This window comes from Agrilus planipennis, unplaced genomic scaffold (genome assembly GCF_000699045.2).
Source record: "Agrilus planipennis isolate EAB-ADULT unplaced genomic scaffold, Apla_2.0 scaffold9, whole genome shotgun sequence".
Lineage (NCBI taxonomy): Eukaryota > Metazoa > Arthropoda > Insecta > Coleoptera > Buprestidae > Agrilus > Agrilus planipennis.
Window position 1 is genome coordinate 3129942 of NW_020442467.1, and position 19548 is coordinate 3149489.

At 36.5% G+C, this 19548-nt stretch overlaps 1 protein-coding gene across 1 annotated transcript in view; it reads right to left on the minus strand.

Moving 5' to 3' along the window:
* The window catches only part of LOC108735520, a 198478-nt gene that overhangs the window by 123382 nt on the left and 55548 nt on the right, over positions 1–19548 (minus strand). The window contains exon 2 of the mRNA XM_025981239.1: positions 14629–14837. Within this exon, the coding sequence (XP_025837024.1) occupies positions 14629–14837 (209 nt within the window). The remainder of the gene's footprint in view (positions 1–14628; positions 14838–19548) is intronic.

Consider the following 19548-nt stretch of genomic DNA (forward strand, 5'->3'; position numbering starts at 1 on the left):
AAGAGAAGCTGAAGAAATGAGAACACAGCTGAACTCCAGTCAAATAGCAGGACCTGGCACTGCCGGACAGCAGCCGCTAGAACAAATTACACAGAAGAAAAGTAAAGAAAAAGGAAAAAACAATAAATCAAAAACAGTAGCCGACATCGTACTTGATGGACCACCCAGCCAACAAACTGTCGAACAAGTGATACACCCGATGCAAAACTACACAAATGAAGTAGTAAATCAGTCAGAATAAGGAATCAACTGGCAAATCGAGGCAACAAACTGACAAATATTTCTACAAGCGATTGAAGAGAAGGCCTTGCGAAAAATGGATAGCGAAGCAGCACGCAAATGGGCAGCAAGAATGATCCAGTACGTGAAGAATATCATATCATCCGTTGCAGTAGAACATAGTGAAAAGATTACTAGGAAGTGACGGAAAAATAAACGGCCAAATGATGAATGATATTGCGAATTAAGTAACAAACGACGTAGAACTATTTGAAGAGTTACTAGAAATTATAGAAAGAAATATCTAATCTTCAACAGCAATCGGAAGAACAGCACACTTCGCAGAATCGACAAACAAACGTCCAGAAAGAAGACAAAACATCTTCAACAGCATTTACGATAGAGAAGGTGGAGGAAACTACAATCCATCAGGGAGTTTTTCCAACTGGGAAGGCCCAAACTCATTCAAAGCAATATCAGACCGGATAAAAACTGCAGAGACGATAGTACGAGTGAAAAAATTAAATTTCACGTCAGAAAACGCCAGAAAATACCTGCAAGAATTGAAATTAGTTTGTGAGGAATACGAACTAAACATGATAGAAATGATAGAATTAGTAAGGATATCGATGGATGAAAGGGACTGGATAAAACAAAATGAACATGCGTGGGAACGATGGGAAGATTTTGAAGAATGCTTCAAAACAACATTCTGCGAGACGAGAAAAGACCCAGATATCTTGAAAGAAATTTTCAACCAACGTCAACAACAGGGAGAAACACCTAGAAAATTTGTACTACGCATGAGAACAAAATTCGAAGAATTAGGCAAAATAATGCCAATTGACGAACAAATAGAGTTGATAATCGCAGGATTAGAAGCCAAAATACAGGAGAATGTCAATGTGAAAAGCTGCTTCGCACTATTAGACACAATAACAGTAGCAGAGCGAAGGATAGCAGAATATAAAGCAGCAAGAGAAGACAGAAGAAAGTCATACTCAGTAAGAAAAATCAAAGACGCGCGAGACTCATTGGAAAGCAGCGGTTCTGATTCAGACGACCCGGGAAGCAGGAAAGTCGGTAGAATAAACCGTAAGGATAAGGACAAAAAAACAAAAGTGTCGCTTGCCTTTACAAATAACAATACACAAAGAAATAGAAGTAACTCGAGAGATTCTAAAGCGAGCTCGAAGTCGACCAGGTCGGTAGGGAAAAGTTACACCTGCCTGAACTGCGGAGAAACGGGGACGCATAAAACGACGGAGTGCAGAAATCCGCGAATAGAAATATGTGTGTCTTGTTTTAAAAGAGGGGTGTCAGTTACAACATGTAATTGCACGACAAAAAACGCCGAGAGCGAGTGCAACAGCGGCAGATAAATGCACCCGCTCAGACAGGGAATCCTGCCGCACAAGCAACAGTCCTTCGACCGAGGACGGAGGTATATCACCCCACTAGCAACAATTACAACTCTGAGGACGACTCAGTTTATCAGACGATCAGTCGGAGTCCAGTTACAATGTTACCACTGACTGTGGTGATATGGGAAATTGTTTCAAGAACTGTTGTTGTGCATCAATTAACGATTCACCAACGCAACCCATAGAAAATTCACTGATACCTCAAAGAAGATCAAAGGCATCCGATAACTCACAGGAGCAACCAGAATTATTTGGACGCATACCAGATATAATTAACCGAAAAAGTATACCACCTAGATCTGTCATGGATACGCCACCACCACGACAGGTAAATCGACATATTTATTGTAAAATCGTTTTTGCAAATAGAAGTGTTGCAGCCTTGTTCGATACCGGCGCAAATAGGAACTTCATTAGGAAAGGCGTAGCAGATTTGATGGAAAGTAATATAACTCAACATAAAACTCTAACTAATCCCTGCTCATTTGTGTTAGCAGATAACAGCGTAATTCAATGTCAAGGTCGGATACGGATCCAGTTCGAAATACACGGAATAGTTTTACAAGCGTGGTTCGAAGTGTTTGAAAATATCTCCGATGATGTCATCCTTGGGATGAAATTCATGGCGGATCAGATGATACGACTGAATACCCATCAGTTGTCGTGGTCATGGAAACACGACAATATCCAACGATCATCAAACGACGTGTCCCAATCAAATCCTGATATAGTGTGCAGTGCCAAACTGACGGACGCCGAACAGGCCAGTTTACAGGAAATGCTGGACGAAGAATTCAATAAAATGAGCCAAGTAGAGTTAGGAACACTAAAAGGGGTGGAATTCGAAATCGAGCTCATCGACGACACTCCCATTAACGTGAAACCGTACCGGAGATCACCAAAGGTAACTGAAGCTTTACATAAAATTATTGAAGAACTGTTACATAAAGGAGTAATTGAACCCAGTACCAGCGCATGGAGCTTCCAGCCAGTAATGGTTAAGAAAAAGTTACTACCCGGTCAACATCCAGATGATATTGCCACCTGGAGAATGTGCGTGGACTTCAGACCACTGAACAAGGTCATTAAGAACAGGGCCTACCCGATGAGACGAGTTGACACGTCGCTTGAGGTTATCCGAGAAGGACAATACCGCAGCGTGATTGACTGCACAAACGCATATTACCAGATCTTGATTAGGAAAAGCGACCGCCAATATACAGCATTCGCGGTCGAAGGTATGGGATCTTTTCAGTTTTGCCGTATGGCGTTTGGATTGAAAACCGCTCCAGGTAAATTCCAACAAGCTATGGACGACTTTAAGCAATTATTTAAAGCATTGCTACGATTAGTACGCAAACCAGCATATTGGGTGAATTATATCCACCCGTATATGGACGATTGGATAGTGGCAACACCCACACTCGAAATCCATATCGAAGTTCTACGGATTCTGTTCCAATTATTCAGAGAAGTGGGTTTGTTGGTAAAGCGCGAGAAATGTAAGTTTTGTGTTCCAGAATTAAAATATCTAGGATTCATCGTGCAAGGGAATGAATTACATCCAGATCCTGCCAAAGTAGAAGCCGTCAAGGAATACCCTGAGCCAGAAAATAGAAAACAATTACGGAGATTTTTGGGAATGGTTAATTGGTACCGAAGGCACCTAAAATCGATTGCCAAAGTACAGAGTCCCCTAACGAAACTAACCAGCGAGAAAACGGAATGGGTCTGGGGACCAGAGCAGCGTCAAGCCTTTAACGAGATAAAACAAATGCTACTTGACGCTCCAGCGTTGACTGTACCTGACTATAATTTACCATTTCTTTTGTATACAGATGCCTGCGACACCGGGATTGGAGCCGTTCTAACCCAACAGGGCCAAGACCAGGAATATTACATCGCATCAACCAGTCGATCTCTCAACAAACACGAGAGGAATTATACGACGACTGAGAAGGAGTGCCTGGCGGTCATCTGGGCATATGAAAAATTCCGAGGATACTATGAAGAGTATCCAGTGACAGTAATTACTGATCATGCGGCATTGCGGTGGCTTCAGAATGTCAAAAATCCTAAAGGACGATTAGCCAGATGGGTCACTGAATTTAATTTGTGGCAAATAAACATTGTTCACCGACCCGGTACCACCAATGAGGCAGCTGACGCATTGTCTAGAGCGTATGAAGATCGGACTGAGGAAGCAGACAATGAATCGCATCCAGACAGATTAGCACGGGTCCTCGATATCCAAGAGCAGTGGTACGCCCAAAGAATAAACGATGTCAAGGCCAACGGAGACAGATATCCCCAGTGAAAGGTTAACGATGGAAAGTTATACTATTATCGACCCCGTCATCCAACGCAGATGCTAGAAGATGCACCAGAGCACTGGAAACTTTTCATTGAGCCCACGCATCGCGAAGACATCATCAGACATGCGTGGAATTCACAAAACGTACAATTATGTATCGAGCCTATTTTATTGGCCTTGTGGCGGTAACACCGTTGTTAATTGTCTGTCTGTTTTCATTGTTTTTGTATATATTTTTGTGTCTTGTTGTGTTCTTGTGTCTTTTCCACTTTTGTCTTTCGTCTGTTGTATATTTTTTTTTTTATTCATGGTTTTTGTTGCGTGTACATAAATTGAAGTTATTGTTATATATATATTAGTGTTTTATTTATGTTTTGATTCACTAAACATACCCAAAACGCTAAAGCCTAATATGTACCACGACGTCAGAAACTTCGTCGACCAGTGTGTAAACTGCAAAAACCGGATACTAATCCACCAAGACTGATTCCAGGGCATCGGCCTATCACTGGGAATGTGTATCAGTTGATACAGTTGGACCGTTACCAAAGACAGCGACACAAAAGACGCACATAATTGTAGTATCAGACTGTTACACCAGATATTTAGAAATTTCACCTATATCAGAGCCGACGGGGCAGAAAATTGTACAATTTTTTCGGACATATTCAATCGATGGGGTTTCCCCAGGGTTCTGATATCTGACAACGGGACTGAGTTTGTAAATAAGACAGTGACGGACTACTTACTGACTCAGATAAAACATGAATTGACGCCGACATACCATCCACAGGCAAACCCAGTAGAACGAATAAACAGAAACTTAAAAATTTTAATTCGCTCTTTTGTTTCAGACAAACATTCCAAGTGGGATCTGAGCTTACCTGAAGTTGTTTACACTTACAACACTTCTGTTCACAGTTCCTTAACTGTCAGCCCTGCATTCATAAATTTTGGTAGGGACCAAGGTATCTAGACCTCCACCGGGATAGTGAAATACTGTTGAACATCAAACAATCTCAGAACCGCCAATAGGTACTGTCGTTAATAGATGAACTGAGGAATTATATCAAGTTATTCATGTTAAAAGCACAAAATCGCCAGGACGCCCTCATGGCTGAACCAAATATTGACTTGAAAGTAGGTGCAGAGGTATTTATAAAAATCACCAACTTAGCAAAAAATCAATTGGATTTGCTGATAAGCTAGCACCGGCCAGAAGAGGCCCATTTTATGTACACACTTTTAAATCTAATAGTCTCGTCCAGGTATGCGATAAAAATCAGAAAACTATAGGCACGTTTATTATTGCCGATTTGAAAATACCGCGTAGATCGAATAGAGCTGTAACTAAATAATAATTAGTTAGGTATTTATTTGTATATTTGCCTAACCGAGTGTTACTACAGTTCGACGAATATTGTTTGTGAATTTTTCTTAATAAATAAATGTAACAGTCACAATCACTGGTGTTGACGAGGCGACCTGCATTGATGCAGATAATTAGTAGTTTTTTTGCGAGAAATTATTTGAGTCGTTTGCCGGTCATCACCCACGGAAGGTCACCGAAGTGGCCGTAGAAACGTCCACCCACGTTTTATACTGAATATATATATATAGACAGATTTAAATATAACTTTAACCAAAAATTAAATACTATCTGAAACACTTTGGAATATACGTAACATTTTGATATTTCGAAGTATTCAACCACTTAAGGTTTATTAGTATAACCTGATCATATTAAATGCTTTCAATGGTCACTAACACTTTTTAAGAAGGTAGCTCTATAACAAATTAGTTTTTCGAATATACATGTATATCTTTCTATGAACTATAATAAAACTATTTAGTTAGTAGTTATCCACTTGTCAATGGAATGTGCCATAATTGAAGAAACTAACAGTAATTTTTCCATTCAAACGATGTTTATATAAGTTTATTTTAAAGATTTGTGAACTCTTATTAATCTTGTTAGAACATAACGATTTAAATATACACAACAGAAATTCGCGATAACAACTGATTCTTTGGAACCGAATTACCGGTGTTATTTTTGCATAAGAAAACAAACTACTGTCGGTCAGTCTTTGAATAACACTTTTTTTAATTAATTTTATTTTTTTTTCTCCAAAGGGTACTCTGGTAAAGTAGTGTAATGACCGTTATGTCGACTTCTAATGTTGTTTAGTTCATAAAAAACGTTAGTTTTAAATAACTGAGTATTTATAGGTGTATGTGATAAAATACGAAAAAAGAATAGTTTGATTTCATTAGATTGGCTAGGGAAAAGAGCTTAATTACACCGACGTTGGTAGATTTGCTTTACATATTAAATTTTATTTTGTTCTTATGACGAATGACGGTTAAATCAAGAAAAGCGAGTTTTTTGTTTTATTCTTCATTAACAACTACGACAATTATATTATGTTGAGGGAGTTAAGTAAATCTATAAATTGTGTTCATTCAGAACAAAAAAGGTAATCACTTTACCGACATCTTTAAAATACACTTCATACTATAATATTTTTACAACTAAATTCTTCAAAGACAGTCATTAAACTTTTTACGTATACATTGGCAATCCATCAGTTTGCAGGAAGTAATAGTATCCTTAAGTTTGAAATAGATTGTTTTAAAAGAAGTTCAATAATATTTGGCTTCCGTCTTCTCATTTGCAAGCAGGTTGCCATTCGAAATTTGTTTGTTGAAAATGTGAAAAGTTGATAAGTGGGGATGAAAGTGATTAAATTAGATGCGCCGAATGAAACCAGTTTTGAATAGGTGGTAAACTAAGCCGTTTTATCTTTCTTAGCCAATTTACATTAAATTATTAAACGACTTTTATGGTTAAGTGGATCCTACCACCCACCACTGTTAACAATTTAAGAATAGACCGTAGCATAGTGAAATTTTAGAACATCGGTCTCAAACTCTTCTTTTAATTGCTTATAAACTAAAAATAGCCTATATTTTGTAGTTTGAGAGAATTGTATGTATAGTGTATAGAAAATGGTTTCCATAATTATAGTGTATACAAGGGTATTAAAGCAGTTCACAGTAAAATTGTTTTTATCAACAAATCAAAAACTAACCATACGAGTCAAAGCTAGCAATGCTTAAATTATTAGCGCCACTTTATTTAGCAAAACTCTTTTGCTAACATACAGTCTTTCGAGCTGGATTTTCCGCATCAAGAAAAATTGTGAACCAATCAACATCAGTAATTCTCTTGAAATCAAACGATTTATATGCATTATCAACAGTTATCAGCTGTTAATAAGCATTTACAAGAGTCAACAATCATCAACAGTAGTCCCTACGAAAACGAATGAAATAAATAGGTCAGTGTATTCTTTTATCATTTCGCTGATTAACAGTGCATACAATTTTCACTTATTTGTCTTCCTTTTAATAACTATTAGGTATACAAATTAATAAGGGGCTTTTATTTTGCATGTGAATCATTTTATATCAAAGTTACGCAAATTGATTTACCTTTTTCCACATCTAAGTGTATCTCATTATGTTCTTAACAACAACACACACTTCAAAAAACGGGGTGATCTAACCTCAAAAACGAAAAAACAAGTAACATGTCAAACACTGAATTCTTTTGCGTTTGAATTAAAGAAGAATGCTGCTGAAGCTGCAAAAATTATTTGTGCTGTTCTGGCGGAAAACGCTGTAATAGATAAAACGTGTAAGAAGTGGTATCAAAGGTTAGGATGGAAGATTTTGATCTTTTAGACCAGGAACGCTCAGATCAACCACAAAAGTTTGACGGTGAGGAACTGGAAAAACTATTAAGAGAAAATCCTACTCAGACTGAAGCCGAGCCTGCACTATAATTAGGTGTTATTCAGCAATGCGCTTCATATCGCCTACATCAATTTGATAAAGTTCAAAAACAGAGTAGATGGGTTCCGCATAACTTCTGCTACGGGTGAACACGGCCACTTCTTTATTAATCAGGTTTAAAAGAAAAGATTTTCTTTACAAAATTATCACTGGCGATGAAAAAACGAAAACTATAAACTTAAAAGATTTTGGGTGAATCCCGGTGAGCCGTTAACTTCTACTCCAAAGTCCAACATCCATTCAAAAAAGGTGTTGTTATCTATCTCGTGGTATATAAAAGGCGTAGTGCATTATGAGTTTTTGAAATCTAGCCGCATGTTGCAAAAGGTAATAAAGATGTAATCTGTGGATTGGGTTCATTAACTCAAAGTAAATGGAAGCACTGCAAGATGAAATGAAAATAGGATAAGAAGAATTGAAAATAGCTCAAGAAGAAATGAAAGAAGAAAGTAGCTGAGGAAGAAATGAAACAAAAACTGGAAGCGGTACAGGAAGCTATAAATACGAGAATGAAGGACAAGATAAATGATATTAGAAATAAAGTGGATAAGGAGATAGAAGTAAGAAAAATCATAAATGATAAAATAAATACAGAAAAAGTGAGAAAAGAACTTGAAAGGCTAAGACCACCCTCTACTTCAAGACCTGAAGAGTCCGGTGCACGGACATCAAAAATTACACCTACAACTTTTGATGGTCTGTTGGTCAGCGGCAGAGGTTAATTCCTGGACTGATTTAGAGAAAGGTACACCACTAATAATTTTGTTTGTGAGGAGAGGCCCTGAATATACTCCAAAGAATGCCCAAGTGACAACAATATGACTTCCACCATCTTGTCAACCGCCTAGAAATGAGATATGGTGATAAACATCTACAACAGGTACATCATACACATCTGAATAGCCGCAACCAAAAAAGTAACAAGACTCTTCAACAATTTGAGCCTGATGAGGAGCGCCTCGTGAGATAAGCCGATCCTCTACCCTTCAAGAGATCATAGACCAACTGGCAGTGCAAACATTTATCGACGGAGTCAGGGACACTGAACTACAGCAAGTCATTAGATTAGCACGTCTCAAAACTACAAGTGAAGCATTATCACACGCTCTGAAGTTTGAAGCGGCGAAATAATCCTCCAAAGGTCATGTACCAGCGCGACAAGAAGAAATCGACGAACAGACATTTACAAAAGAAGGTGTCATCAGGGAATGCACAATCGATATCAAGAAAGTCACCGCCAGAAAGACGGGAGAATGGAACCAAAGAGGTTAGGAATGTGGAAAGACTGGTTGTGATGCTCGAATCTGTAAGAATTACAGTGGTCCGAAGTGCTGGAATTGTGGAAGAATCGGTCACCCAAGTCAAAATTGTCTCTTTAAGAACCCACTACACTACACACTAACCACCATTCAGCCTGAGGGTTCCTCATAAGATAAGGTATTAGTCGAAGATCAGAGGAAGATCGAAGACATTGCTTCGATAATGAGATGGAAGGAAGCCGGAACTTCAAGACCATCGTAGGCGGTTGTAAATCACCTAATTCAAACAACAAAAACTTATCGGAAGCAGTAAACGACCTTAAACTTGGACCATGGCGTTTTGAAAGGAATGTGGGAAAGTCGAGATGGAACCACAAACAAGCTCTAAGTGCTACTTCCGAAGAAAAGTCCTAGAGACAATCCATGGCGAAGGACATTTCGGCGTTACTAAGACTCCAAGGAACGTACCCGACCGATTTTATTGGCCACGAAGTACGAGCGACATGGAAGACTGGAGTGGGAAATGCCCGATATGCGCCACCAGTAAGAGATGAATGCAGCAATACAACGTGGGAGCACAATTTGACAGAATTGCAGTCGACACGGCAGGACCATTCCCGGTAATGAACTTCGGTAACCGATACATCTTGATGATCATGGATTACTTTAGCAAGTGTCCCGAAGCATATGCGATACCGAATCAGGAAGCACATATCTGCTGAGAAGCTTGTGAATGACTGGATCAGTCGATATGGAGTACCACTGGAATTGCATTCAAACCAAGACAGGAATTTCGAATCAGCTTTATTCAAGAACATCAGTGAACTAATGGGCATTACTAAAACGAGAACTACGCCCTTACATCCACAGTCTGGTGAAATTGTAGAACAATATATCGCTACTCAGAAGACCAATTTAAGAAACGTCGTCAACGAACACCACACTGTCTATAACAGACATACCATAATTCCTCTTGGCTTATAGATTTATAGATCCGCCATCCATGAGACAACTGGAAGTGCATCAGCCAGCATTTTATTCGGGAAAGAAGTCAGGTTGTCAGGGGACATAATATTTGGTCGTCCTGGAGACTTGCCAGTTCCTACAGACGAATACGTTCGCAAACTACGAAAACGACTAGAAGCCATCCATAATGATGTGCGTACAAAGCTGCGATTTGAAAATAACCGCATGAAAACCAGATACGATCGGCAAGCCAATTCTGGATTTAATAAAGGCGACAAAATACGCCTATATTAATAGAATAAAAATTCGGGCTATAGAGCCGTGGTCTAAGCAAACTATTCTGTCCAAATGTTTCGTCGGCTACTGCGGCTGACATCCTCAGTGGTCGCCCAGTCGCTGTCGAGACTTCGAGATATAGTCTACGTTCACGTTGTCAACGCAGCACTATCACTGCGGATGTCAGCCGCAATAGTAGTCAGAAAGTTCGAGGAGACAGAAACAGCGAAGAAATGATAAAGTATGTAGTAGTGAACTGTTAACTAATTGACAATAGAAATGTTATTTAGACAATAAATTGTTAAAAAAAAAAAATAGTAGTGTGAGAAGGATACGTGACAATATTGTTTCCCCTATTCCTATTTTTGATTACACGACATGACATCTTTAGATGAATGTTTGAAGTTAATCAAAGCTTTCGGTGCCAGCTATCCATTTGATGGGTATTCCGAAGAAGAAGATAAGTTTATTTCGGATATTGATAATTTTGACGCGAATATCTCTACCACTCCGGCCTATAGAAATTTAAAATTTGGACACTTTATAGAAAAATTGACAGGCATAGCAAGATCTGCATATTTTATTGAAAGACCAAGTGATTGGCCTACTCTGAAGAAGCTAATTAACGTCAAATTTGAGTCTCCCGAAAATTCCGAATTGCCTTTTAATCAATTAGTTTCGTGTGTTGGAAAACCTCAGGAAACCCCAGATTTTTATAATAAAATTAAAACTATTCCAACTAAATGAGCAGGAATTTCCGAAGGAAATCAAATTCAAATTAATGAGTTATTAGAAGAAGAAAGCACTCAGTATTTTTAAACTATCTGTGGGGGAGCCTTTTTATTCTGACTTAAAAAATAAGACGACAAATCTCAGGCCCATAATTATTGAAAAGAATTAGACAATGCAAATAAGATATTAGAAATATATTGACAAATGACAGGTCATTCAAAAAAGCCACACTCACACAACATTCCTACACAAAAATAACAACCACAGAGAAATTCACTAACCCTCAAACTTCCCAACAAATTCCTAGATAACAATCTCCTTTATTAAACAGAAATGTTCCTTTTAGATCTTTCATTGTGTCTCTAAACCTCACCCGGTATTTCAACAACTAAACGAAAATACTCATCAAAATAATTTTCAAATACCTTCAAACACAGGCGACGTTTCAATGAAAATTGTCTCTCAATTTAGGCGACCTAGCAATATTCAAAATCAAATACCTTATAGCTTCCAAAATTAATAACGATTTAATTTCCTAATAGAAGAACTAACCAATGTTAAATAAGATTCTTATGTTTATGACGAATACGGAAACGGTAATCTACAATTTTAATTACCCACAGTCAGACGAAAATACCATCGAAGGAAATGAAAATGAAAATGAAAATTTTTGTACACAGGCTTCGAAAGACAAAATTACATAGGCATACAAGAGATTGCATTATCAAAAACACCTAGATTATCCTAAATTTATTGAAATGAATATGAATGCAACATTTTGGTAGATAGCGGAGCTTCCAATTCTATTATGAACTCTTCCTTAGCTTTCAAATATTTTTCTGAATATTTATGCCAAAAGCCTTTCGAAGTTAAATCGGCCGATGGAACAACTAAAGATCAATACAAATTATAAATTCCTTTGATACATGAACTTAATGAACCAATTTATATTGAATTTTCAGATTTTGATTTTCATAGGACTGTTGACGCATTAATTAGTCACGCTGACTTGACTAAAATGAACGCGATAATAAGCTATTCTAACAATACTTTGACTACCGAACCCACACAAATACATTTCCATGAGACTAGAGATAAAATATTTACAAAGATCACCTGCAAGTTCCTGGTTAATTTACATAAAAGAAGTATTATGTTATTCTTGACGGTTTTGCTGACCAGCAATGTCTCAATAGTATTTACATCAATGAATCAATCAATCGTAATATTTACTCATCCACGTTGCTGCTCCAGCTCTATAACTGCCTGTTGCTTTTCGTACAAACTAAGTTTCACTCTTGGAATAAGTAAATAAGTGTTTCCATATTCGTCATAAACGTGTAGATCTTGTTCAACATTGATTAATTTTTCGACTAGGGAATAGGATTTTGTTAATTTAGGAAATTATTAGATATTTATTATTTTTGGAAATTATTGGGTCTTGATTGAACACATGAAACTAATTGATTCATTTCTCATTCGTTTAACAGCTTAGTTTTAAATGTTTTTTCTACCATTATACCACATTTTGCTTCTCTCCTCTTACCTAACTGTAATATCCACTTTACATATTTTTAATAAATACCTTATACTTGTTAATACTCTTTGCAACCCCATCTATCTGTTTCGTAAAATACTACACTTCTAATTACTGCATTGAATAGCATCTGCCAAACTGATATAAAGTGCTTGTATTCTTGTGGTAATGACGTCAATTTTCGACAGAAATGTAGACATGTCTATACCACCTTCGTATATATACTTAAAGAACCGCTGCTGCGCGATATGAATGCTTGTTTCACATTTCTGTTCATATCTGCTGTGCAAATTATATGCAGCTTAACAGCCTCCGACATCCTAGCGACCAACATTGAGCTTTAGCCATCCAACTTTCCAACTTAGGACAGTCATTCTTAACCTCTTGACGAAACCATCGTTTGGAACTTCCAGACATTCCAGTTTTTCAATCCCTCCAATTTGATAACTGCAACCTAATTGTAATTTCCTTGCCTTGTTCATCCACATTAATACTACACCACGTGGATAACTGAGTTCCTTACCACGCTTGGCATAACCTAATGTTAATGTTTATTGAAGGATAGTATGTTTTATATCGAGATTGTATTATTTATTATACTATTCAAACTAATATACACCGTATCAACCCGTTTTCTACTACTATGTTAATGTATGTGTGAATATATGCGTAAAAGAAGAATACAAACCTAAAACCAAACTATTTCTCAATATAAATACCAACTTAATGTATTATGTTGCTTTTTACTTCAACAAACCAAAAACCAAATTTACGACCTAGGAAGTTTAATGAACATAACTAACATTTATATACAGCTGAGCAATAGTTTTAACAGACTACTGTTTCTAGCTGTAACTTATATACCCAATTTTAAATAGACTTCAATATTTGGTCCTCCTGACTAGATATAACACTTTAGGAAAATTATTATAAATCATAAACGAGTAAAAAGTAAACATTTATTCTGTTTATGTGATGAAACCGATAAATAAACTTTCGAACAGTGTCCCAATAGTGATTTTCAGTAAGAATACTAGTTTGTAACAGATATTTCGTTTCTTCCACTTCTTCAATTTTCATGTATGGAAATTTGAGTAAAATTAAGATAAACACAATAAACTTAAAACTGCACCGCTGTCTCGCAAGGTAGGCCTTTCAGTAATGTACCATTTTGTTCAATGGTACAAACAATAAGGTTGATACACTATAATAACAAAATAGTTATCACTACACGAGCATAATTAAAATGAGAATACATAGTTGTAATTATTAATTGGAATTTAACGGCAGTGCAGACTATCTTTTTAATAACTAGTTAGTCTTGACATTGGTAGTACAAATATATGTATGCAGCTCAGTTAAAGAAGCAAGATAATCTCATTTTACGCGAAGATTAGCTCATGACTGGAAGGAGTGGAGGTACGTGTCCAACCATTTTTAGGATTATCAACTTTATGATCAGGATGTGGATGATGATAATGAACCAAACATATAAACAAGAAACCGTTTTCAATACATCCAATATTTGTTGGAATTAAATGTCATACAGGTGAACAACAGACTAAGGTAAACTCATGCCTAATTACGGAACTAAAATTTGAACCACTTCAATTGTGGTCATTACCAACGCGAGATTGCCTCTAACTTGGCAATTTTGATTAGATGTATACTTCATCGAAAATAGTCTGTACAGTAATCATTCTTAACTTTAGTAAGTAAGAGAAGTGGTTGTAAGGGAAAAACATGGTAGAACCAAAACTATTTTTTTAGCTTAGTTTTATTCAAAGGGAATGGTTACAGAGAGATTAAAATTCTTAAAAGCACTACCACATCATAAACCGTTTTTTAAAATAGAATAGGAGTTATATTGATTTGACATTACTCAAACGTAAGAACGAAAGAAACTCTTCAGCGTAAGCAAAAGTTCTTTACGAATTTGCTCAAGATTTATCGTGAATTGGACAAATGCCACGTCTAGCTTTTATACTCTCTGATTTAATGGTAAGCAACATTTAAAATTGTAATAAAGTGGACACTTACATCGACTTCAACGCCCTCGACTTTGAAGCTGTGAGCAGGAGGGCGCGTTTTACGGACGAACCGGTAGAACTCTTCATGATCCTTATACCACTTAACGGAATAGAGAGTGTCATTGCCTAAGTCATAATCGCACTCTAACATCGCAGGCTCTCCTGGTGCCCTGAACTGTGGAACTGTGACTTTTACCCACTTCAATCCTCCTGTAGTGGCTGTAAGAGAACAGGGCATTAAGTCATGAAACGTACAACATAAACGCTCTGACAGCAATAATTTATACGTAAAAGCACAAGGCACAAATTTTTCCACTCTTTAAATAAGAGGGTGCAAATTGTCAACACAAGTACAGCAGAAGCTGATAACCACATCGTCTAAATATAAATTCGAATCTATGGCGCTGTTCACGGCAAAGCATGCTTATAAAACATAATTTAAATACGGCAAAAGTCTAATTTGGAGAAAAAAGAAGCCGGTTGTAAAGATGGACTACTGCTTTAAGGCAAACTTCCCGAGTAAAAATTACTCTTGTCAATTTCACTTTACCAAATTACAACCAAACTAGCTCCATAAATTTCTCTAAAATATGACCGAAAAATTTCCGTTTGTAGGACCGCCGATTGTCTACGAAAAGAGCACTAAAACAGCACCGCATTTAGTACAAAAAGACCACGGATACAGCACCAGAAAGCTACTACAATACCACCGAAAGAGCGACGTATTTATACTAAAAAAGCGCCGAAACAGCACTAAAGAGATACTAAAATTTGATACGCAAGTATATACTGTAATTAATAAATTCAAATTAATAGTACATTGATTTTAAAGTTAANATTTCCATATCTAGACTTGCATCACAGATTTGTAAGAAGTTGTCTCAAATCATAGCCATGCAATCCGATTATTATGACCACTTCTTTGTGTACCGAATTACATTTGAAAATAGTTAAGACTTTGCAGAATATTATTAATTATTACGTACAAACATACGCGAGAAAATCAGTGCATTGATTTTCAACGGTTCTAGAGTATGCCCACTGGCGGATGAAAGGTAACTTTACTTCTAAAACCGCTAAGGATAATAAATCGTTTCTAAGTGGCGCATATTTTGTCTTCTAAACAATACATTAATATAAATACAGTGACGAGTACATAAGCATTATCGTGTGATATAAATAAGAAGCAATTGATGTGTCTAGGTAGTGTTAACGTAAATTGTAACGTTTTTTTCCTACATAAAATACTGTTTTTGTGTAATGATTTATTTGTAACCTGTTGCTTATTTTTCTCATATTGTTATCGTAGTGGTTATTGAATTTGTTACATATTTCTGTACTGTGTGAACGCCAAATACAGTTTGGAATGGTTCTCTATAGCTGTTCGATTGCTCTCGCGTTAGCACGAATATCTCTCATTTCCGATCAGGTAAATCCAGGAACCAATGGCTGAGTTTTTTTCCTGATGCAGTTTTTTTGGTGTTTTGCCTTGTACCATACAGGAGCCACTCTTAGTTGCCCTGACGCTGAATGGGTTCAATCGGGAAACATTGTTATTTAAAGAATTGGTACAAAAGTTAGATAAAAAATCAGAAACTTTAGAAGAAAAATGAAACGAAAATTAATGATTACTGAAAGAAGAATTAAATAAGAATTTTGAAGACAATTTAGATGAAAATTCTAGAACATTAAAAGAAAATTTTGGAGAAAGGTTAAATGAAACTTCAAAGGCATTACAGAAGCAATTAAATGAGAATCCTAAAGCTTTAAAAGAAGAATTACATTTGACGAAAAATTGGCCGAAACAGAAAATAAATTTGAAAGTCAAATTAAATGAATGGATGCACGGATGAAAGAGCTAGAAGAATAGCTTCTGAAGACAAATATATACATCTGAAAAGATTGATAACAAGCTTCCAGGGAAGCAGGATAATATGATCATTATTCAGGAAATCATTGACGTGAAGCAGGAACATTCCGTTCCATCAAATCTACACGCGGACCCACCGAAGATCGATGGGAAGACATCATGGAGTAGTTTCTTTATGCAATTCGAAGCAGCAGGGACCAAGTTTTGAACACAGAAGGAGAAATCCACTACACTTATATGTGTCTTAAGTGATTGTGCTGAGGAAATTTTAAACACACTACGTCCTGAAGAGTTAGGAAAATAACAACAGCTAGTAAAACGGAACCAAATACGAATCGGCCAAGAGCACTTGTCAAAAATCTATCTGATCTAACCAAGAAACCGGCGTCAAAAGGCAGCGGAAACTTTGCAAGAATGCGAGGCAAATGTCGCAAGACTTGTTCGTCTCGCCTATCCAAATACGCTCAATGGTACCTTCGAAAAGATAGCTTTCAACTCGATGGCTTGAGTGGTGATGACGTACAACAGCGCCGCATGTTGGACAGGTTAAGCACTCATACTGATTCATTAGGCTGAACGCTGAAATATGATGTTGTTAAGTAGGCTTCTAAATGGCAAGGTAAGGTGCGCGGGATACACGAGGAGTCGCATAGAGGTAAGGTAATTAAGAAGACGGACTCATCATCATGTAAGGCGCGCCAACAAAAACGGTACCCGATACGAAATACTCGCTGGCTTATTGTGTAGCCACGGACTTCTGTAAAGACCGTGTTCAAAAACAACTTTAGTCGGTTACCGAAACTGAAAGACTATTTCAGAGATGAAAGAAAGGTAGTAAATGTACCGGTTAGATATCGATTTGTCTACCGCCTTTACACCAAAAATGAGTCGTTTGGGACCACTAATACCATGATGCTAACCGTGTCAAGGATAGGATGTGGTTTAGATGGGCCGAAATGGAGAGTACGAGAAACAATATATCTGCAAAAAAGTACAAAGGAGAAACAACGGAAATGCTGCTAATAGTTAGCTGATTCAATGTTGCGCTACATTTGCCTGTAAACTACGTTTTTCTCAAAAATGGTGAACTTCTGGAGATACAAAAATTTTCCTTATTTTCTTGTTTCATACTGCCCTATTACCTTCTGAAAACCCCTCAACTTATTTTAGTTACACCATATGTAAACAAATTCAGACGATTTTCTAGTAACAGGAACGCGTAACTTAATATAATTGTTGAAAATTTCCTTTTGATTACCCATGAAAAAATATATTGCCTAAAATATAAATTATTGTACCTGCTTACTTACATAGGACTTCCATTCGCGCTTCAGCTTGTGCAGATGAGAAGGATGGTTTCTCAGCAGACACTTCACATCGAAACAAGCCACTCGTTTTGATACTCACTGAGCGTAGAAAAACCCTCGTGCTGTTTGAAGAATCCATCTGTAATAAATTGTAATAAAATTAATAAAATATCAACAACGCTTAGTAATTTTGGTCAACATACTATGTTATGATAGTAGTAGACAAATGAAAATTAAGTGAGCAATTACTACATGATACTGTTAAAAATAAGAAAAATATATTAGTAGGCTTCACNTGTTGCAAAGATAAAAAAGGTTGGTGATCCTTTAATTAACCAATTTACCAAATTGTACAGGTTTATAAATACCTTTACTTTTTCTAAATTATATAAATTTCTACTATACTTGAAAACATGACCTCAAACGAGGAAAGAAACTTTTCAACAAGGGAATTGGCGGAGCTAATTCCTTTGTTTGATGGAAATAACATACCTCTCCATCAGTTTATTGAAAATGTAGATTTTGTTTTTATTAATTGCTGTGCTGGCGGTAGTCAGTATTTCGTTAGACTGACTTTAACAAAATTAAATGGTAGGGTAGGCGAAATTATTCTTTCTAAGTGAGATGAATGGCCAGATATTAAACGCCACCTTGAAAATAATTTTGGTTTAAAAAAGTACTGAAAGTTTAGTACGAGATCTATTTTACTATAGTCTCAAAGTAAACAGCAGCGTTAAAGATGTTTACAATAGCATTGCACTGGTTAGAGACAACTTGGTAGTTTCTGCAACAGAAGACTACGAATTAGAAGAAGAAATTGTCGCTGTTACAGAATTTATTAATGAATTAGCCAAAACTGTGTTTTTAATGAAGATAAATGACGAGTTAGAGATAGCAGTTTTAACATCAAAACCTGTAAGATTAGAAAAAGCTTTTAGTTTAGCGAATAAAATAAATAAACAAATTAAAGAAAGACAGGAAGGCAAAAATTTTTGAAATATAGAAGTCAGAAGGTCAAAATTGACAAAATTTCTCCTGAACAATATATTCAAATTACCATAAATTTAAAACTAAAATGCAATCTTCCGTCGAAAGTACTCCTCAGCCAAGTACATCTAATTTTAAGCCAAACTCTTTTAACCAAAAGCATAGTTTTTCTGGTACACCATTTAAGGGGTTTTCAAAACCTAAAATTCAGTCGCTAGAAGCAGCTGAGAGAGAAATAGATTCTGAATCCGAACACGAAAATGAATATCCCGAACAGACTAAACCTTTAAACTTATCGGAGAACGAACAAGACGGGGATTGTTAAAAATTAAAACTCTTGTAGAAACATTACCTTTTATTAAAACAAAAATAAAGAACCAATCAGTCACTTTACTTATTGATACAGGAGCTGCCGCGAATTTATTGAAACCACAGAAGTTCTTAGGTGAAATTGATAGAAATGACAAAATAAAAGTATCAGGAATTCCAAATTTTTTGAATCCTCACGTAGTCTAAAAACTGATTTTTGAGGGAGTACAATTTCATGTAGCAGATATTGACATTAATTTTGAAAAATTTGAACAAAATTACTATTCCGGATAAGTTTCCCATTCTAAATATGGACCAAATTTTTAACAATTTTGGACACGTGCAATATTTTTCTACGCTAGATCTTGCCAGTGGTTTTCACCAGGTTGAAATACATCCAAAATTAGCAAGAACTGCTTTTTCCATTTACGATGAACATTATGAATTCCTACGAATG